The following is a 22,520-nucleotide window of genomic DNA, read 5'->3' on the forward strand; positions in this document are numbered from 1 at the left end:
TCCACAGCCTGCGCCCCCTCAGCGCCCCGTTCAGGGAAGGGGGCTCACGGGGCTGCCGGCCAGCCCGGGGCGGGGCCTGCTCCAGAGCTCGGTCCCGCTCGCAGCCATCCTCGGCCGGGGGGGGCAGCGACCCCGGGCGGACACGGGAGAAAACGGCCGGTGGCTCCGGCACGATGCCCCAGGGGCCGGGCTTGTCTCACGCGGAGATCGGCCGAGTCACCCTCCCACCACAAGTGGCTGCAGGTTGCGGCAGCTGCTGGGCCGTGGCCGGCAGCACGGGCTGGGACCAGCTGTACGGCACAGAGTAAGAGGCGGAAACGGTCCCTGGTCCTGGTGTGGGATGTTTTCACTACGGACAGGGCTAGCAGCAAGGGGTGTTGACACTATTCATGGTGTTATGTGTGTAATTCAGCCCCTGCAATAAGGGAACGTACCTTGGGGCTGTAAAATTCTGGGTGCCCCAATTGCACCATCGGGGGTGTTTTCAACTTTTATTCATATGTAGACCCCTTTGGAAATCATAGACAGTCTGCAGACCCCCAAGGGCAGCAGGCCACAGGTTGAAAACCACTGCACCATACAATTAAAAATAAACTGACATTAAGCATTACAGGCGACCTTCTTGAGCTGAGAACACTTTTAGACCAGTTTTAGAGCACGTTATTATCAGCAACCTGCAGCTTTTCCTATGTCACTCAAGTTTGCAGCAATGGTCTCATTTGACATTCAAACTTTCTTCAGAATTACAGGAACAATTTGTTACTGTTGCATACGATTCTGGTGGGCGCAAGGGGGGTAAAATAGCATTAACAGAACTGTTTTAAAAAGGAGAAAAATTAAAATGAATTTGTCTTCTAGGACCAAACTGAGCACTTTCATGCTTTTTGGGTATTTCTTGCAGCAAAGTAAGAACAGATCCCCAACCCAAAGAGCTTTAATAATAAACATGACCAGAAAAATCAAGGAGTTACAAGAAAGATCAAAATAAGCCTTTAATTACTAGGAGACTACCACCTCTCCGTCATAAACCACAAATCTACAGAGCCAAGACTAGACTAACTCCAGCAACTCTAAACACTCAGAGGTCTACTGCTTGAAGTAAAAGAAGATCCCTATGAACTACAGAAGGACCATTATAATCTTTCTAATTTTCACTCAGCCAGCAGAGGGTAAAATTCACGCAAACAAAGATCAAAATTTTCAAAACTAACTAGCAATTTTGAATGTCCAATATGAGACCTTAAAACAACTTGATTTTCAGAAAGTGATGAACATCAGACCCTTTAAAAAGACTTCAAAAGCTGGGCAGTCAAAAATCAAGGCCATCAAAAATCACTAGTCACTTTAAGATCAGGCATTACCACCAAGATTTTCACTTGGCAAAAACCTCCCATTGATGTCAAGAGGGATTGGGCCAATGCTGGAATTACAATTATTTATGCAGAGTATTACCACAACACTAACTTAACTTTTGTTCAGTTCCTGTGCTGAATGGTATGGATACAATTGTTCTAAACATGTCTAAAAAAACCTCAATAATAAGCAATTTACTACACCCAAATAGTAACAAAACTTTAGCAAGCATTTTATGAAGATGCTTACAAATTGGCTAAACCCAGGGGAGTTTAGACCCATAGTGTTTGGCTCCAACATGGTCAGGCAGGTATTAGCAATGAATCCTTTAAGAGTTTATGTGGTTATACCTCTTGATAAACAAGTGGTATCATTGCTAATTATCAGACCTTACATAAGACCAGATGAATCAGTTCCTTATATTTACTATACCTCGTACCCAGTTAACCATCTTTTTATTTCTATTACTTCAGCCCAACTTTAAATAAAACAACACTGGTAATTTGAAGGTTCACTACAATTTAATCAGTTCTTCTCTCTCATTATCTCATTTGTCTTGGTCACATGCTTTGAGTCTATTGCGCATGCTAATACCCTAGCACAATTTAAAACCATAGTTCATCCAAATCTAATGTGGGTCTATAATCCTACAGCCCATACCTGCACTGAAAGCAATGACATAACTATCCAGAACAAAAACATTAATTGTGAAGGATTTCCTTCAGCTATAACCAGAACATCAGCTTTCGGGGAGATTTAACTGGGGGAACATTGACAAGGTTGGCACAAGAAATGATGAAGAGACTTAAGAAACAGACTAAAATAAAAATTTCAGATTAGGGGGATTTTTAATTACATGTAATGGAAAAGTGATTTGACCAATCTCCTTCAAAACTTTACATAAACATCCTCCTTGGTTTTAGGATGAAATGCAACATTTTCCAGGCCAAACTGATTTTCTAATTACAGCTAAAACTGGATTTTATAATGGAAATAGTCTCTCTTCATAATTAAAACTGCAGCCAATCTCCTGTGCATAAGTCTACAACACATATGGAGAACAAAACAAGCCTACAACCAAACAAGTTCCCACAAGATTAATTACAGCAAACAGCAGACTGCTCAAAACAATCTACATGGTCAATGTGACATTTTAAGCAATAATTGAGTACAGGAAAGTGAAAGCTAACAATTTATTATTCCATTTTGGGTACAGATGTTTGGTTTATAGGTTGGGTGAATAAGCATCCCATTTTATACCTCAAGCTCAATTAATTCTTCTCTGAGTTTGACAGAATTAAGTTCCCATGTGCACACCAATGCATGATCCATGCCTTGAAACTTAAATTTGCAAGCCTCCGTGTTGTAGAAACCCAGTGACGCAGCTGAACGTCCTAAAGACCTGCAGAATGCTATATCTTGCGGCATCCCGGAGAGTATGGTGTTGACCTTCCTCCTTTGCTGAGCTTAGCCACAAACCACTAAGCAAGTCCGCTGCTCTTCCTATGGCTTACTTCTCTTTTGAATCTCTCTTTACAGGAGAAGTAAGTAGGGTTTGGACATCATGACCGTTGGGCTCTCTCAAGGAATGTCAATAAAACACACTTTCAGAGAAACAGGTTAGATTCAAGTTAAATTTTATCTGATCCTGCTTTAAAGGCCAATTTTTACTGCAATGTGGGAAAACTTGCCTATCCAGTTTGGCAGATACTTGGAGGCCATAAGCAGAATCTTCGAATACGCTGCCATGATCTTCTGCCTAAATGAATCTGACCTCTTGTGGGTAGTCTCAGTATTAGTATGCAAGGGGTGGGATTTAAATTTTATTTGCTAGTTTTTGGCGTGTCTTGACTTGACACTGTCAGTTTAAGTTTTAATTTGTGATTATAAAATCTATGTGGAAATGCTGCAAGGCTTTGTCAGGCACATTTATTCATTAGAAAAATACTACTGTGAAGCGGTAGCTTCTTTTATAGACAAGGCTGTAACCAGCTTTCTATTTACTCGGCCAACTGTGTCCCCTGGCACCCTTTCCCAAAATCATAAAAAAAGTTCCTGTCTGCATCATTCATAAACCCATCATCATATCCTCATTTAAATTCCCACTTAAAGCCTTCCTCTTCTATAATTTACTTGTGATAGCAGCACATACCTATATCCAAAAACTAAAAGAACAGTGATTATATATAAAGTATGTGCAATGCTGTAAGATTTGCTTTCTAAGGTATGCACCAAGTCTTAAGAGAGGCGAGTAGATTTGGACAAAAGGTAATTTTTTTGGTCTGGCTCTTGTTAGGCAAGTTGTAAGCTAAGTTCTGTTAAACTCTGTTCCCTAAATATGAGGAAAACTTGCAAAGTGGCATAATAAGGATTCACTTAGGTTTTAAACAGTCCTATAGTTTAAACAAATGCACTGAAAAAAGTTTGTATTTGTAAACATTTATTTTCTTGAACTGAAAAAAGGCTTGCTTGCATCAGCACACATTGTACAGCCTTGCAAATTACACAGAAATTGAAAAGATTTTGTTTGTATGTGAAATGAAACTTCTGATGTCCAGTGATCCTCTGCAAATGATGAAAACATATTTAAATGACTTAAGAAGGGTCCAGCACTTATTTAACACAATTATCCTAGAGTGCAAAGAAAGAAAAAGATTTATACTGGTGGAAACACAAAGTGCAAACATTTTGTCATTTGGGGAAGATACATTTTAGTGTCTTCACCCTTTTACTAAAAACAAATTGGCTTCAACAAACATTCTTTGTAGTTTAGACATATTCATATTCCACTTAAATACTTATGCTAACCCGTTTGATTAGGAATGAGTTCAAGAATATAATTTATTTGTAATTATCTTTCACACTGAGTAAATCTTGAAAGGACTGTATATGGAGTTTAGAAGTTATTGAAACTGCTCTATTTGAAAAAGAACCCAGGGAAGAGAAATTTGTTAACTGAAGATTTTTGCGTAGTTGGCTAAAAAACAGTGTAATCTCTTAATAATTATTCTTCCTCCCCTCACCCCATTCCACCCCAAGCCCTAAAATGGATAGCTGTGTGCTGGCTGTGAAAAGGGATTAGAAAATACAGATCTGAATATGGGTATTCATTATGAACAAGGTTTGCTGTACAATAGAGATTTGGATCTGATACAAGAATTCAGAAATATAAAACAAAACTACTATAAAAGTAAGGGGCATTTTAACAGCATTCCTCATAGAAAGCTGCCTCTCTCTATCTTGTCAGAATGGATTCTTACAGTTGTCTGGGATTAACTTTATATCTGTTTTTCTTCTTCTTCTTGCGGATCACTGGGTTATTCTTCCAAGGCTATAATGTCATATGAGAACACATCCCAGGAGTCTCTATGAAGAGAACCGAAACCCCATAACATTAAGCCAATCAAGTAGAGAAGAGAAGGACATGGAACTAATAAAGGCTGAATGTCCAACAACGTATTTGCTACTGAGAACTAGCCCTTTCCAGAATATGAAACTCATAGTGCTTCTTGCTTGTTCTCAGCCTAAACTTGTTAGCTGAGTTACTTTGTTTCTTCAGTGCATTTTGGGCTGCTGACATCGTAGGGAACGTAGCTAGAACTGTATATGTGGAGGCCAAGTCACTAGGTTTGGAGGGTTCAATGTTCACATTACTATCTCCGCTGCCACAGTAACGGTGTTGGTGTTGCTGTTGTGTCTGTAGACACTGGGGATTCCTTAGCCACCGAATCTTGGCACCAACTTTAAAAAGTTCTCCAAATAGTTTTTCAGCTTCCATACGAGTTATTCCTTCTGGCAGTTCAGTAATTTCTAAGACTTTTCCAACAACTAAAACAAGAAATATGTAGAATTAAAACTCGTCATTACATTTAACAAGGATTCAATCTTACATAAAATAGTGACCTTACATTAGATGTGAAAATTACATTAGATGTGAAATTAACTCTGTTCAAACATACATTCTGCTTCTCCTATATTTTAAAAAAATCTCTGTGGCACTGAACATCAAAACTACTAAAGTTCCAAGTGCGTTCAGCTGGAGTTAAGCACTCAGGCTAAAAGACAGTACAAGGCGCTGAATAATTAATACGGGTTTGTCTTATATGAACATTTAGTTTACAGAAGACTAGAAAATAGAACTACTTCTCCAAAGCTCAGAGGAAACAGGCAGACAGAAAACAAAAGACCCCGAGACACAATTCCCTCCACCCAAAGTTGAAAAAAATCCAGTTTCCTGATTGGTTCTCTGGTCAGGTGTTTCAGGTGAAAGAGACATTAACCCTTAGCTACCTGTTTATGACAGTCTTATATGAACATTTAGTTTGCAGCAAACTGGGGTGTGAGACTATTCCACCTTGCTGCCCATAGGGACCCTGCTGATGCATACCCTGCCGTTTCAAAGTAGGACAGACCAAAACACAGTAACTGTTCGTGTGCGTCAGCAGGCTCCCTAAGGACAGTTACTGCAGGGCAGATTCACACCTCAGCTTGCTGCTAACTAAATGTTCATGCAGACAAGCTCTTAGCCTAGTTCTGTAGCAGAACTGAGGACTTAAGACTAACACTTAGATGATCTATTAATGGGATAAAAAAATATAGTTGCAATAAAAATGTGGGATAGTGAGAACTGTGACTTGCTTCACTCACAGCAATGTAAAAGTTACAGGAAAACTCAGCTTTGGCTATCTGGTCTCATGGCAAAGACTTCCTAAGGAAAGCAACCCAGCTCCTTTCTGTATTCACTGATACACAAAGAGTTGGGGGTGATACTCAAAACATAATTCTTTGCCATCACAATAAAATCATTTATCTGAAGATTTCAAAATGATTTATAAAAATTAAACCTCATAGCACCCATTTCACATATAAACAAACCGAGGAGCTTAAATGACTTGTTCAAGGTGTCAGTCAGAACTAGTTCTATATATGTTGTCAAAGAGCAAATAATGCCAACTGGGGGAGGAGGATGTTAGTTTCCCCCTTATGCACCTGATCTTATCCAGTCAAAATGAACTCTCCCCCAAATCTCCTTTCAGGGCCTAGCTAGCAAGCCAACAAAGAAATAGATTTTGATCAGTCTACGGAACACAGTCCTAGCATTCTGGCCATGGCCTTCCCCATTTATTGGGTGGCACTTGTTGCCTATGGTCTGCACAGTGGAGAGAGGTTGTACCTTTGTTCCATCCATCATATTTATTGGCAACAAATGCAGTGTTTTGATTTACGTCAGGAAAAAACAAAGTAAATCAGGAATGATTTTAGTTCATGTATTACATTCATAGTTCTGGTAAGCTAAGGGTAGTTATGGAAGAATTTTGTATTATATTAAACATGTAATTTACAAATATTTTGGTATTAACTTTTACATTAAATAATTTGACTTACTATGTTTCCCTTGGTTTTCTTTTCCCTTATCTTTTCTATGTTTTTCTCTATCTATTGTTTACTCTGGTTCTCTCTTCCTCTCTATTTGCTTTTGATTAATAGTTTCTTCTTTCCCTCCATTCCCATCTTTTCCTGTGTTTGCTGTCTCCCTCTTTGCTCAGTTACTGTTCATTCTTATCTACCTTTGATTCACATTTCACTGTCCTTCCCTTTTATACTATTCATTCCTCCCTCTCCTACTTTATCTCACTCATTAATTGTACCAACTTTCATACTTGGGAGCTCCATTTCCCTTTGGCACATCTGCAGCTGCCCCAGACATTCCTATTCTGCTGCAAGTCTCACATACAGACAAATCCATCACACAGACATCCATTTTTCTGCAAACCCTTCAGACAACCCCCCATGCTTCCAACCAGATATCCATTGACATTGTTGTACTCCCTACAAGCACCTTCCATACTGCTACCCCTTCAAGAGATCCCATGTAACCAACTCCTACAGACACTCACCCTCACAACATCCATGCACACTACTTTGCTGCACTCTACATACAGATATTTTCCAGACATTACACCCTTATAGACAAGAATTTCAACAGTGACAAAGGCTATGACCCCAGACTACCTCCTCTCTGCTGAGACCCCTCTGACTTTCCTACACACATACACAACACCAACATAGGCAACTCCTACTCTCCTGCATCCCATGTGTAGACACCCATTAATACCCAGTCCTCTCTGTCATGTATCTAATTCTGCATCAGATATCACAGTCCCATTCCCCTACACAGGTCTGAATAATACATAAATAAATAAGAATAATGCTCTCTCACTGCTTCTGTTTTTGATTCAGCAGTTCTCTCAGAGTGCAGCGTCACCCAACAGTTACATACCTGGTTCCCCTGCACCAAGATCTGCTGAAGCGGCCTTCTTAGCTGGTTTCCTTCCTCTGTTTCCATGTCTGTGTCCAGGTTGACACTGAGCTCAGACAGACATCACATGGTTAGAATGTAACTTTTAATATTACAAATGTAATCAAACAAGAGTTACAAGAAACAAGGGTTACAAGTTATGAACCACTGTCTGCCAGCCCTGTAGTTAGTATGCTACACTATGACAGTATAGAAGAGGCACAGATTTCTGGGTCCACTGTCATTCCTGGGGCCTAGCATCATTGCACAAAAGCATGTTCAGTCCCTGGTATGAGGGCAAATAGGAGGGAAAGATGAAAGTAGCATGTTAGCCAATACATATATATTAGGTGTAATGTACACCATGATAATAGGTATTATGTGCATTGTTTTAATACAGTATAATGACAGTGGCAGATTAGCCACTGGGCCAAAGGGGCCTGGGCCCAGGGGCCCTGAAAAAAATGGAGCACCAGGCAGGCAGGCAGAATAAGCCCCTACATCCCCACCTTGCTCCCTGGCTGGAGCACCAGGCTGGCAGAGCAACCCCTTGCACCCTGACCCCATTTCCCCCGCAGACCATAGGTTGAAAACTACTATTCTATGGGAATGACAACCTTTTGCGGACCCCTTAGACCAGTGGTTCTCAAACTTTTGCGCTGGTGACCCCTTTCACACAGCAAGCCTCTGAGTGTGACCTCCCCCTTATAAATAAAACACTCTTTAATACATTTAACACCATTATAAATGCTGGAGGCAAAGCGGGGCTTGGGGTGAAGGCTGATAGCTCGAAACCCCTCATGTAATGACCTCGTCCCGACCCCCAGTTTGAGAACCCCTGCCTTAGACACAGTCTGCGAACCCCCAGGGTCCACAGACCACGAGATGAAATCCACTCCATTAGAATTTACAGCCAAGTGGTACAGACTAACATGGTGTAGACATGCCCAGGAGTTGGCACTTGTTCATACCTGTTGGCCTGTTACATGTCCATGTAATGAGGGTGGAGGGTTATATTGCAGTGGCTGGCCGAGCAATGGGTATCTGGCATCTCCTGAAGATGAGAAAAATAGTCTTAATACTTTTTCTTGTTTTAATATAAAAACTCTAAATGCTTTTAACAGTCTACATCTCACAAATATGGTACACAATGTAGAATGAATGGAAATAATTGTAAGGTAGTTATTACCAGAAAAAATAAAAATACAAGAGTTGGCTTCTTAAGAGAGTGAAAAAGCAGTTTAAGAATTCACCAGATATGGGGAAATAATCAACGGAGCACAAACTATCAAGTTCAGAAGTCACAGACTAAGAGCTTCTTAAATTTAAAAATACATTTTTTAAAAGTTATAGGAAGCACTTATGACCCCTGGTTTCTCTGCCATAGTCTCATCTAGATTCAAATCTCCTCAAAGAGTTTTAATAAGATTAAAACTTGTTGCAGTGTTTCAAATAGCATGTGCACAGCTCCACCCTGGCCCAATGCCACCCACATCTTGAAATTCCCATCCACTTGAGGGGTCCATAAGGTGATTGAATTGAAATCTTAAAAAATTATGAAAAGGGGCTAAGGAAGTTGAGACACAATTGACAATGGGAAGTCTAACAATTATGCAAAAGTTAGTGAATACATGCAATTTATTAGAGAATGTAGCCAATGTAGAGAATATGTTCAAAAATAAATACGATTTATTTCTGAAAAAAGTGAGGCAATAAAGAATTTCTTTTTCTGCCTGCAAACTTTTTTTCACATATCACACCCATTATTCTAGAATTCTAGAGCTGCATCTACCTTCAGTTTCTGACCAGTAGCAGCAACTAATCAGATGATCGACTTTTTAAGTAACTAATCAATTGTTATATGCTATTCACTGGCTCACTAATCTGGACTTGGTTATTTGAACACTGTGAATCAACTGTCTTGTCATGACAGAAGAACAGTCATGTCTCTAATCAGTGAAAACTTCCTACTCGTTGCTCTTCCATTAAGATGATGGCAGCAGGTTCTGCTCTTGGTCTTTTACAAGGAGTTTCTCTGAGAAAATATTAATTGTGAAAGCATGGCAAGCCCAAAAGGATAGAGATGGCAGGAGACTCTACTTTCTGGCCCATTGATGACAATGATGGGAGGTCACTACCTAACAGCTCTATATCAATTATTAGTAACATTACTGTGGTCATGTCTAGAGGCTCCTGTCTCATTGTTCTGGGCAGTGTACAAACATAACGGTCTTTGATCCAAAGAGTTTACAGTAAGTAGTGGCTTGATCAGTGGATTAATCAATGGATTGAGGATGAAGAATGAAGAATCTGGTGAAAAGGCAGTTTATCTTATCCTACATTTCTACTTCCCCTTCCCATGTACCATGCCACGCCCACCTAGTGCAATGGGTAGGCATATAGGACTGACCGAACTTTTCTATCCATAAAAATAACATCCATTGTGACAGTATATTTAAGGTTTGCGGTTTCAATCTAAAACTAATTTGTTTTGTTTTAATTAAAATATATCCCAAATTTACAATCCCTTAGTGCTAAAAGTTATTTATGAAGGAGCTGCATGGTTCTGAAAGCCCCCATTACTAGCATGAAGTTCATGGCTTTTTAATTTTATTTGGGGTGAAGGAGGGTATAGAAGCATAAAGTTATTTTTCTATATAATGCAAAGAATACATTTTTGAACACACGGGCAAAAATATTAAAATCAATCACAATTTGCCCTCAAAACTGATGAAAATTGAAAAAAGAATGAAATAGTCATGTATTTTTTATATATACTTCTGTTAGCTAAAAATCTTACCTTGTCCAGGGACAAAAGATCTAGAAAATTGGGACACAATAGAAAGAGGTGTTAATGTGGGACGGAGGTTTTTCATGTTTGATAGTTGAACTGGTGCTGGTGACTGGGCTGGTGAGGTGGCAGGACTGTTTAGTTGAGGACTTTGCTGTAACTAGAGTAAACATGACACAAATATATTGGTTCCTGAGAAGTCAGTGATTTTAAATTTATTTACTTGAATATTCAAATCCTGGACACAACAACATTAATATGTTTGACATTACTGTTTGACAAGCACTGGATTTATTTTGTTCCTCTCTAGAAATGAATTATCTCTTCTTAAATATAAGAGCCATAGTACAAATGATCTCAGGGGAAAAATAAAAAACAAATCATACCTGTGTGGCACTGTCTAAAGTGCTAAACTCGGTGGATTTCTGTCCTCTTTGATGGTCACAATAATATTTATTTTGTTTCCATTGAGGAGGTGAATGGGTTGGAGGCTGAGGATTGTTGGGTATATTTAGCTGCATCATTACTACTCCTCCACCTGGTGGTGGAGCTACTGCTACAAAACAAAAAGTGGAAGGCTATTGTTAGAAATTAGTTTATTGTGCAACTCATGCTTTATTTACTGAAAATTAGGAAAGTGACCAAAAAACACAGCTAGTGAGATAATAGGTTGCCAATTTTTTAAAATACAGGGATTGGTCTTCTGTAGAATATTTTATTTCCACTAACAAATAAAATCCTTATAGATCACTTAAAAGGAAGATAGCATGATTTGTAAAGATGAGCTGAGCTATTGAAACTTTTATCATTATTAAAACATTTTCTAAGCAAATTGTTCTATCAAGCAGTAGTTGAAAATGCTCTAAATTTACCATGGTCTTATTGTCTGAACAATCATTAGAGCAATCATTACTTGAAGACAACTGAATATTTAAGGCACAAAATCAAATAATTAAAAATTAAAGTCTAAGCCAGTGTCAAAGAATGCTGCACATTAGGCAAAAGTAGCTGAAAAAAAATAAAAACTGTCCATTATGCTTCATGGCAATTAGAAATGATATGCTCAGTGTTTTATTTTTAAGAAAAGACACAGTAAGAAAAAGCATAATATTTAACTCTTATATAGTGCCTTGCATCAGAGGAAGCTGGATTATTCCCTAATACTCAAGTGAGATTAAGATCCTCATTTACAGATAGCCTGGTGAAAATGAGTGAGTGAGCTGAGTGCGGGTGGGGGAGAGCAAGCGACAGAAAGAGGGGGGATGGAGTGAGTGGGGGGGGAGCCTTGGGGATGGGGCAAGGTTGTTCGGTTTTGTGCAGTTAGGAAGTTGGCCCTAGAATAAAGCAAATGGTTTAATGTAAGAATTTATTTTAATTGTCTATCTTTATAAAGAGCCGCAGAGACCACAATCCATGAATTTTACCACAAACTGCTTTTACTTGAGTGGTGTTACTGTATATTTTGGACACAGAAGACTTGCATTTTTAAATTTGGAAGCCACTAAAAAAAAAGTTGCTTATAGTTTTCATTTCACTGCGCAATGAATCAGTTAACTCACATAAAAAACCCAGTGGTTTTGCTGCATTTCTAAACAAATAATTAATGACAGGGTTTTATAGTGAGGTCTCATATTACTAAGACTACATTACTTTTGCTAAATATACTGTGCTATGAAATGTTTACTAGTACTCTACATTAAATTCTATAAATGAATAACATTAAACACATCAAAATAAATGAAGTAAAAATATTTTGCACATCTAAATTTTTTTCCAGCCTCAGATCAAAAAGCACTTTACAATGTTAGGGAAGTAGTATCCATATTTTAAAGATGAAGAAACTAAGGCATAGAGTGGTTTGTGACTTGACCAAGGTCACTAAGGGAGTCAAATGACAAAATAGGAAATAGAACTTAGAACTCTTGATTTAGTCTGTTGCTGTAATCTCCAGACCACACAGCAACAAATAAATATTCACAATATACATATGCAATTATATATAGGGAGAACATATGATGGGATCATATAAAGATTTTATCGGGCATGGTTGTTATAGAAGCATAATTTTGAAGTGGCAAAGGCATAAATAAACATGGCATTTCTTTCTGAAAGTTTGCCAATTAAACCTCTGAATTACAGATCATGACACATGCACTGTCTATATGTCACATATTTTACTGGAATTATTTTTGTAACTCTCCATCTGTTCAGACAGATTCCCTTAGCACTAGGAGTCCAACTGCTGAGACTCAGACCGAGAAAAAATACATTTTTCTAAAACCTCTAAAAGTTACCTAATACAGCTTTTCTAAACATAAGTTTCACCACCTGAAAAAGCTTCTCTAACACAAAAAGTGACTCTGTGCTCCCTGTAAGTACTCAGTCCCATTTTCTAACAAACGAAAATACAAAAGCATTTGTTTCTTTCTACTACTGTCAATCCTGCAGAGCCTATCCAGTCAAGAGGAGAGCTGGTTTCTATTACAATTTTTAAAAAAAAAAATTGCACAAATTCCAATCCAATCGGGTTTGCATCCAAACCCAAAACAAGCCTATTGATGGTGATGAGTTTACACAGATGCCACTGTGGGTATAATCTGGCCTGCAAAACCTTTATTATTGGCTATGATGCATGAGGAGGAAAACCCAGATGGACTCTTAACAGTGGACTGAATTCCCTTCAAGTGCTCCAAATAATCTGTTCCCAGAGACAGACTGAGTCACTTGCCTCCACACCTTTATAGACACCATAAAATATACTGTCTATCCTCTCCAAACTGGATTATTGTCTCTAAAGGGCACAGTTACCTGAATTACACCCTTTTCTTCTCTCTCAAAAAAAATTTTTTTTACACTCATGTCACTCAAGATTCTTCACACCAACTGTTTAATTCAAACTTTGATAGATCTGATCCATGCCTCCCAATGGTGTTACACCAAAACTGTCAAGGTGGATTATTAACTAGCCAGAGTGGGAGAACACCTTATTGAATTGTTAGACCATCTGGTTTATTTTTAGGCATTCTGGAGTGACTCACTCTTCAAGAACCATAGATAAACAAGCTTCAAACCAAGAAAAAATATATACTGCAGATGAACTGAAATAGTGTACTGCTAAAAGAAATCTGCCATCTTGCCAACGTCCTGCAAGTTAACCCCTCAACAGTAATCTTAATATTAGAAAGAGGTATACAAATTATCTGCTAACATAGGGCTCTCAAAGAGAGGAGTGTGAGCAACTGGTCTGTTCATAGGACAGATATTTATAATCTCAGTTCTAAACTTGTCTGCAATAGAACCTCAGAGTTCTAAACACCAGAGTTGCTGAGTGAGCAACCACATACCTCATTTGGAATGGTAAGTATCCAATTAGGCAGCAGCAGAACCAAAAAAACCCCACCCCAAACTACAATACAGTGTTGTGTTAAAGATGAACTACTAAACAAACAAAGCAAACGTTTAAAAAAAAAATTTGATAAGTTAAGCAAACTGTGTTTTCATTTAAATTAAGATGGTTTAAAGCAGCATTTTTCTTCTGCACAGTAAAGTTTCAAAGCTGTATTAAGTTAACGATCAGTTGTAAACTTTAACCTAAAACAATTATCAAAAACCCCCATGACAGCTAGCCAACACAAAAACAAGAAGTGAAACTTCTACAGCACTTCATAACCCACTGAACACCTTTGGGAAACACTGGGGTACCAGGACCCACCACATGGATACTATACAACACTCCAACATCATCAATTTATCAAGACTACCCCTAATTGGATCTGAATTATCTGTACTCTCCATGGACTGAACTTCTGCACCTATCACAAAACCTGATATAATACTAACTTATGAAGAACTATAAGAGACTTCTTCCACCATCTCTACCTCAACAAATTATTTTTCAACAATCATGACACCACCTTCAACTACCAGCCCTTACCAAGTCATAGGAAAAATGAATCATCTCACTGGACACCCGAAAACTGATGAAAAACTACACACTTGATCATTACATCGACAGCTTCAGGAAAAAAACCTGAAATCCTTAAACATATCACAATCTCTGCACTGCTAAAAGGAGAGCTAAACAGTCCTTGAAATCCAACCACCAGTTAGTGATCAAACCAACAGGAAAGGTGGTGCCATCACAGCCCTCAATTGCTATGACTACGTTAACAAGACCAACCAAAAACTCTGACACCACTATAAAGAACTCAGAGATGACACCACAGCACAATTCACCCAAGAATATCATCTAATCCTTCCCCAAACACCTCGAAAAGAAACTCTGCATCCTCATCCCCCATGAACCCACTCCAAGGATCATCTACCTGCTTTCCAAGATACGCAAACAAGGGAACCCAGGTAGACCCATCCCATCTGGACACTCTTACTGAAGGAATATCAGGATTCATCACCACAGAGGACCAGGTTCCTCCAAGACAAAACCTACTTCCTCCAGAAAATCTGCTACATCAACAATCTTCCTCAGAACGCCATCCTGGATGTAATCCCCTCACTCCCACACACCAACATTACTCACAATGATAACATCATTGCCTGCCTCAAATATCTACAAAACAACAGACGACACTCATATCTACCCCAAATACTCTGCTTCAATACAGGGAAAAAAAACCTTTCTGAAAGCACACCCTTAGTTGTCACACTGGACACCATATAGGGTATCATCAAACAATTACAACCCCATACTCGATGGTGACCACATCCTCAAAGAAATCTTTCCTGAACTCCATCTTCTGATCTTTGTACCCACCAAGCTCATAATCAGAAGCAAACTCTTTACAGACTGAGACACACCAGTTCAAAGCTGCACCAGACCCTGCCAGAAAAAGAGATGCAAAACTTGAAGGCACATCTCCACTGCTGTGATCATAAACACTTCCATAACACACCTTTGAAAACTCATGGGTCCCACTATGCCTATCACAACATGTGGTGTACCTCATCCATTGTATTATATGCTCAAACAACTAAGTAGGTGAAACCAGACAATCGCCCAGAGAAATTATAAAAGACAAAAAACACCACATCACCTACGAGTAAGGCCTTACTTGAATCGCAGGATGATTGTAAAAAAAAAAATTTGTGGCTGAGTTGCGGACAAGCCATGGAAAATTGTGGAAAAGTAATAACGGACGTTATTATTTGCAGTAATAATGTCCATTATTACTTTTCTGCGATTTTCTGCTGTCGGCTGCCCAGGGCTCAGAGCGGGAGCCTGGGGTTGACAGCAGGGGCACCCGCTATTGGACACCTGGAGCTGAGAGCAGGAGCCCAGGGTTGACAGCAGACATCTGGAGCTGACAGTGAAGGTCCCATTGTTGGATGCCTGGGGCTAAGAGCAGGGGCTCCTGCTGTCAAAATTGCAGTGAAAGCATAATATGGCGGGATCCTCAATTTCTGCAGCATTGCAAATTAAAGTAGGGCCTTACCCAGGAATGAACATGTTTCACAAAACAATCACTCCTATATATGACCTCTCAGTCCTCATCTTCAAAGGAAATCTGCACAACACCTTCAAAAGATGAGCCAAGAACTTAAAATCATACCTCTAACTAGGAAATAAAAGTCATGGACTTAATAAAGACACTGGATTTATGACTTATTACAACAATCTACAACCCACTAGCCCCCATTTTTTGTCCTATGACTGGCCACTTAACCTTGAATGGTTTCTTACAACATGTGTTAATTACTTATGCTAAACAATCTGTTCCAACTTGTATTCAGCTGTGACACTCTGAGTACCTTCCAGACCTGAAAAAGTGCTCTGTATAAGATCAAAAGCCCATCTTTTTCACCAACAAAAGTTGGTCTAATAAAAGATATTACCTCACCCAACTTGTCTCGCTAATATCCTGGGGATCAACATGGCTACAACAATGCAAACTAACATTTGTAAAACACTTTGTATGTGAAAAGCTCCATATGCTTGCTACTATTATTACAATATATCAGGTTTATTATTTATTTCAGTACCTGCACAAACACACCATTTTATTCTGAAATGTGGTTTAAGCTACCCAGGTGATTCTGCCAAATCATGTTCTCATCTGGAGAAACTTGCCCCGAATAAAGCCACTGAAATTAGCCATTATTTTGTCTGAAGTTTCATTTTTTAAATTTTATAATTAAATCAGTGGAGAGAAGGTCAGTGGGGGATAAAGGAAACAATGAGTATACTTCATACAGACAAAGTGACAGCTGATAACCTGACTAACTATTACAACAATTTGATAACTTATTATACTTCTTTGGACAGAATGGTTGTTATAAACTAGGAAAGTAAGAGCAGTGACTAAGCCTACCATATAAAAATCCTGGAGGAGTTAGTTCTTTGACCTCTAGTTGAACAAATTACTGTCCCCCTGCTCATAGCTTGAAGAATGCCTACTATTTTTCCTCCTCTCCCCCAGCATGACTTCTTCACTGTTGTTTCTGGTTCAACTGAATCTGTTCAGAATCTGTTGCCTGAGCACAGGAGCTAAGTATACTGCTTCCATGATGTACCCAGCCTCTGCTGGATCAGGTGCAAAATCAAATATCAAACTTAGATGTCCAATTCTAGACTATATGGCCAGCTGGAAGGAGATACAATCATCCTTACAGATCAGCAATCATCCCTCTTGAATAACTCTTCTAAGGGAAGCCACCAATAATTTAAATTTTATTCCTTTTTAAAATATATGTGGAACCCTAGCCTACATAAAACCATAGGAACTAACAAGATTTAGGAAAGTGAATTTGAGCAGAAGTTCCACAAAAGCTCCAAACTGTAACACGTTCATTTACTATGATGTATTGCAAGTTATAAATAATAAGGGAGAAGTATTTCAGTAAACTCCCTTGTCTTTCAAAAATGATCTCTTCATTAATAATTTAGTTTGTGTTTGCAATCTTCTACTGTCTCAACTCTCAACCACATATACAAGCATGGCATACTGAAATATGTCATTACATTTTAGAGAAAAACTATTTATAAGCTTTCCATAACATGAGGCAAACAAAAGTAAGAAATCAGGCTAAATCCCCAGTATAACTCAGTGACATCAACTGCTGGTTTTATAATACATCTATAAAGCTAATACATGGATTAATTCTAAATTTCCCCTTTAAGCCGCATTTATCAAAATACACAGCATAATAATAGCTAGAACTTTTTCTTAGTCATTCAGAAAATGTAGTTCTGTTTACTTCACCAACCACCAAAAAGTTATATTTCCATACCTGTACACTGTTGTCCTTGAAGCTGCTGTGAGCTGCATGGGGAAGATGTTCTAGGAAACTGCATTGGCTCTGATCCTGGAGGCTGCAAATATCCTACTGATGAACTGCAGTAAACAATACAATGGTGACATGAGAACTTTTGAACTAGCTGACGACACATGCTACATACAGGTAAATAGAATTTTTATATCAATTCCCAAAAGAAAATATAATGCTTTTATTTTTTTTAATCATTATCTGCTTTTTTCTGAAAATAGAAAACACTAAAAAAGAAATTTCAGGACTCTTCACACCTCATGACTTAGGCCAGGTCTACACTAGAAAGTTGTATCACTTTGACTATACTGGTATATTTAAAGTAGCATTAGTTCCTAGTGGTGATGAAGTGATGCTAGTATGAAGGTGCTTTATTTTGGTATTCCCTTCCAGGAAAGGGAAGAAACTTTACCGATAAGGTAACTTTACACCAGTGTAACTGTGTCTACACTAGGGGTTATACTATATAATTATTTCTGTAAAAACAATCACTGACCCCCATATCCCCAACAGTTTTAGCGGTAGAAGAACGGTGTGTAGACCAGGACTTAGAGGACAGCAGTCTACATCTTTTCATGCCTGTGCTCTGAAAGATATTGCTAATCTATACGAATAATTTTAGAAACTGTTAGTGACACAAAACTTCTCTACAAGCAAGAAAGCTCAAATACAAAAAAGTGTGTGTAACAACAGGTCCTCCAGGAAAGTTTTCAGGCTCCTGGGTCCAAAGGTTATAATGTCCTTTAGTAAATATAAAGGAGAATAAACTTAGAGGACAGGAAGACATAATCCATCAACATTTTGGCCATAAATAATTTTCTGACTGATGAATGCAGAAAAAATGAAGATGACAGCTTTTGGCGTGAATTATTATAAAGTATAAAAGTAAAATAGATGGACAGAGGCCCATGTAGGACTGATATTGTGGATCTCTCTCTCTTTTCTCTGTATTCATTTTCACTTTGTTTAATACCCTGCCTCATAGTCTGATTCTAGGTACCCTCAAATTCTCCTGTCAAGGCCTCCACATGGTGAAAAAGGGCCACCGTCTTCACTGAGGGTACCCTGCAGCTTTAGTCCCATTGACAGTAATGGGGGAATCAGAGAAGGACTAACATTTGAAAGATGGAAGGCTGAAGTCAGAAATTCATGAGATCCCTTTAAAAAAATATTGTGAGACTTGCAACAAAGTTATATGAGTTGGCAGCACGGAGTAAAGAGTCACAGAATTGAGCCTTAAAGTTGCTTACAAATTTAAGAGGTTCTTGTATCCCTTGCATATCCAAGCTTCTGTTTTGGATTCAAAAGGAGCATTGGCTGTGCAAGGAATGCAAGATAGGGCTGAAGGCAAGGGAGTTGCATGCTGGCTCAAAGCCAGACAGCCAGAGCAGGCTGAAGGCAGGAGTTCAACGGAGGAGCTTACTCGCTGACTTCTCAGGGCCAGAGAGCTGGATTCAGAGGAATCATGAGAGGGCCATTGACTTTGAGGACTCAAAACTGTATTACTGTTTCTTCCCAAAGTCACTTCTGTGACAAACCTAGTGACTAAAGAAGTCTCTCTAAAGTTTTAAATGTCATGGCAAAAAGGAATTAATGCATTTCCTAGGGCTTGCGTAAAAACAGCGTTCCCCGAACCTTTCCAGACTACAGTACCCCTTTTCAATAGTCTGATTTGTCTTGTGTACCCCCAACTTTCACCTCACTTAAAATTCACTTGCTTACAAAGTCAGACATAAAAATATGAAAGTGTCACAGCACACTATTACCGAAAAATGTGTTTACTTTCTCATTTTTACCATATAAATAAATCAACTGGAATATAAATATTATACTTACATTACAGCATATAGAGCAGTATAAAGAAGTAATTGTCTGCATGTAATTTTAGTTTATACTGACTTCACTTGAGCTTTTTATGTAGTCTATTGTAAAACAAGGCAAATATCTAGTTGAGTTGATGTACCCCATGGAAGACCTCTGCAGACCCCTGATTGAAAACCACTACCCTGAACGATTCAGCAAATACTCAGACTAGAAATTCTGTTACAATAAGCTACTTCAAGAAGTAATCTGAGAATCTTTTTGTTTTGATTTTTCAATCACAAGTCCCAATTATTGAAGAGAACAGTGTTCTATCTACCTTCCATCAATAACAGGAAATAAAGGTGACATAAAAATATATAATTTTGTTACCTAGCTGTAAGAAGTGGCCACAAAGCCACACTAAGAACTAATACTGAAAATACTAAGATCCTAAAGCAAACTCTCTTAGGGGACTGGAAAGTAATAAGTAGATTACTGAAGATCAAATTACTGAACTGCTCACCTTAAATTATTCTGCTGACCTGATGGAATGACACTGTAATAAACGGGTATTCCTGTTGTGGGCAGATTTGACTGACTGGGAATTATAACAGGCTGCTGATACGTCTGCTGAGGCATTCCTTGGGAACCTTGAGGCACTGAAACCTAAAGATTGAGAACATGTGAAGACTTATTTTCTGCAAAAAAGTTCCTCCTCTGCCTCCAGACCACTCACATCACACAAGAGTTTGTTAAAAATACAGCTAATGTTAAACACTAAAACACATGTTAATTCCATAATAACCCTATCAGAGAGATTTTCCATCCTAGAAAATTCTCCGCCTGATTATCTAGCTACATATTCTAACAATTCAATTTTTGATGAACCTATGGAGTCTGATGTATTTAAATCAGAATTGTAACACATTTAATATTTATGCAACAGAGACCTAAGTAAAATAATATGCAACTAATTGAATATGTAAAGTTATCAAGCTACATTTATAGTATAAAGCAGTTAAAATTAGGGATGTCACTTAATCACAGTTAACTCTTGTGATTAATTAAAAAAATTAATTGTGATTAATCACAGGGTTAAACAGCAGAATAACAAATTTATATTTATTAAATATTTTGGATTTTTTCTACATTTTCATATTATATATATATATATATATATATATATCATTCTGTGTTGTAATTGAAATCAAAGTGTATATTATTTTTCAATACAAATATTTGCACTGTAAAAATGATAAAAAATGTATTCAATTCACCTCATGCAAGTACTGTAGTGCAATCTCTGTGTCATCAAAGTGCACCTAACAAATGCAGATTTTTTTGTTTCATAACTGCACTCAAAAACAAAACAATGTAAAACTTCAGAGCCTACAAGTCCACTCAGTCTTACTTCTTGTTCAGCCAGTTGCTAAGACAAACAAGTTTGTTTACATTTACAGGAGATAATGTTGCCCTCTTCTTATTTACAATGTCACCAGAAAGTGAGAACAAGCATTGCATGGCGCTTTAGTAGCCGGCATTGCAAGGTATTCACGTGTCAGATATGCTAAGCATTCGTATGCTCTTTCAAGTTTAGGCCACCATTCCAGAGGACATACTTCCATGCTGATGATGTTCGTTAAAAAAAATAATGCGTTAATTAAATTTGTGACTGAACTCCTTGGGAAAGAATTGTATGTCCCCTGCTCTGTTTTACCTATATTCTGCCAAATATTTCATGTTATAGCAGTCTCGGATGATAACCCATCAACATGTTGTTCATTTTAAGAATACTTTCACTGCAGATTTCACAAAATGCAAAGGTGGTACCAACATGAGACTTCTAAAGATAGCTACAGCACTTGACCCACGATTTAAGAATCTGAAGTGCCTTTCAAAATCTGAGAAGGGTGAGGTGTGGAGCATGCTGTCAGGAATCTTAAAAGAGCAGCACTCTGATGCAGAAACTACAGAACTCGAACCACCAAAAAAGAAAATCAATCTTCTGCTGGTGGCATCTGACTCAGATAATGAAAATGAACATGCATCGGTCCGCGCTGCTCTGGATTATTATGGAGCAGAACCTGTCATCAGCACGGACACATGTCCCCTGGAATGATGGTTGAAGCATAAAAGGGACATACGAATCTTTAGCGCATCTGGCATGTAAATATCTTGCGATGCCGACTACAACAGTGCCATGAGGACACTTGTTCTCAGTTTCAGGTGACACTGTAAACAAGAAGCAGGAAGCATTATCTCCTGCAAATATAAACAAACTTGTTTATCTGAGTGATCGGATGAACAAGAAGTAGGACTGAGTGGACTTTTAGGGTCTGAAGTTTTACATTGTTTTGTTTTTTGAATGCAGTTTTTTTGTACATAATTCTACATTTGGAAGTTCAATTTTCATGATAAAGAGATTGCACTACAGTGCTTGCATTAGGTGAATTGAAAAATACTATTTCTTTTGTTTGCTGACAGTGCAAATATTTGCAATAAAAAAATAAAGGGAGCAGTGTACACTTTGTATCCTGTGTTGTAATTGAAATCAATATATTCGAAAATGTAGAAAACATCCAAAATAAACAATAATAAAATACTATTTATTTAAACAACAGTGCAATTAATTGCAATAATTTTTTTTAATTGCTTGACAGCCCTAGTTAAAATATCACCTTATTTATGTGAAGGAAAGCGGTGTCACATGCTTGTGAGTAGCAGTGACTCAAGCAAGCTATCAGGCAGACTGGTTTTTGTTGTTTCCTATACTCAAAATTTCATATTTTTGTTGTGAGCTGCTGTATTACCTTTTTTTTTTTTTTTTTTAAAATGGGGAGGGCTCTGAAGCTGGACCAAGCCAAGGGGAGAAATCCAACTCCACTCATCAATGCCCATCAGACTTAAGAGGCAAACATGATGCCATTTTGCTTGGAGGGCAAGACAGAAAGCCCAAGCCTGTTATTTGACAGAAAATAAACTGGTAGCCTTAAG

General features: G+C 38.2%; 1 protein-coding gene and 2 long non-coding RNA genes across 16 annotated transcripts in view; 2 read left to right on the top strand and 1 right to left on the bottom strand.

Annotated features, from left to right (window-relative positions):
- Positions 1 to 22,520, top strand: part of LOC115659726 — a 49,440-nt gene that overhangs the window by 186 nt on the left and 26,734 nt on the right. The gene's annotated exons all lie outside the window — the stretch shown is intronic.
- On the top strand, positions 142 to 4,766 carry LOC115659725. Its single transcript, XR_004002640.1, has 3 exons — positions 142 to 304; positions 2,893 to 2,972; positions 4,684 to 4,766. It is a non-coding gene; the product is annotated as an uncharacterized LOC115659725 (long non-coding RNA).
- R3HDM1 (R3H domain containing 1) overlaps positions 3,777 to 22,520 on the bottom strand; it is a 140,534-nt gene continuing 121,790 nt past the window's right edge. For all 14 annotated transcript variants that reach the window (XM_030580295.1, XM_030580290.1, XM_030580289.1 and 11 more), the window contains 7 exons: positions 20,050 to 20,192; positions 17,688 to 17,791; positions 10,829 to 10,998; positions 10,452 to 10,602; positions 8,623 to 8,705; positions 7,634 to 7,718; positions 3,777 to 5,181 (listed from right to left, as the gene is read on the bottom strand). In XM_030580295.1, coding sequence (XP_030436155.1) covers positions 4,817 to 5,181; positions 7,634 to 7,718; positions 8,623 to 8,705; positions 10,452 to 10,602; positions 10,829 to 10,998; positions 17,688 to 17,791; positions 20,050 to 20,192 — 1,101 coding nt within the window. In that variant the 3' untranslated portion in view covers positions 3,777 to 4,816. The remainder of the gene's footprint in view (positions 5,182 to 7,633; positions 7,719 to 8,622; positions 8,706 to 10,451; positions 10,603 to 10,828; positions 10,999 to 17,687; positions 17,792 to 20,049; positions 20,193 to 22,520) is intronic.

This window comes from Gopherus evgoodei, chromosome 11, assembly GCF_007399415.2.
Source record: "Gopherus evgoodei ecotype Sinaloan lineage chromosome 11, rGopEvg1_v1.p, whole genome shotgun sequence".
In the NCBI taxonomy this organism is placed as follows: domain Eukaryota; kingdom Metazoa; phylum Chordata; order Testudines; family Testudinidae; genus Gopherus; species Gopherus evgoodei.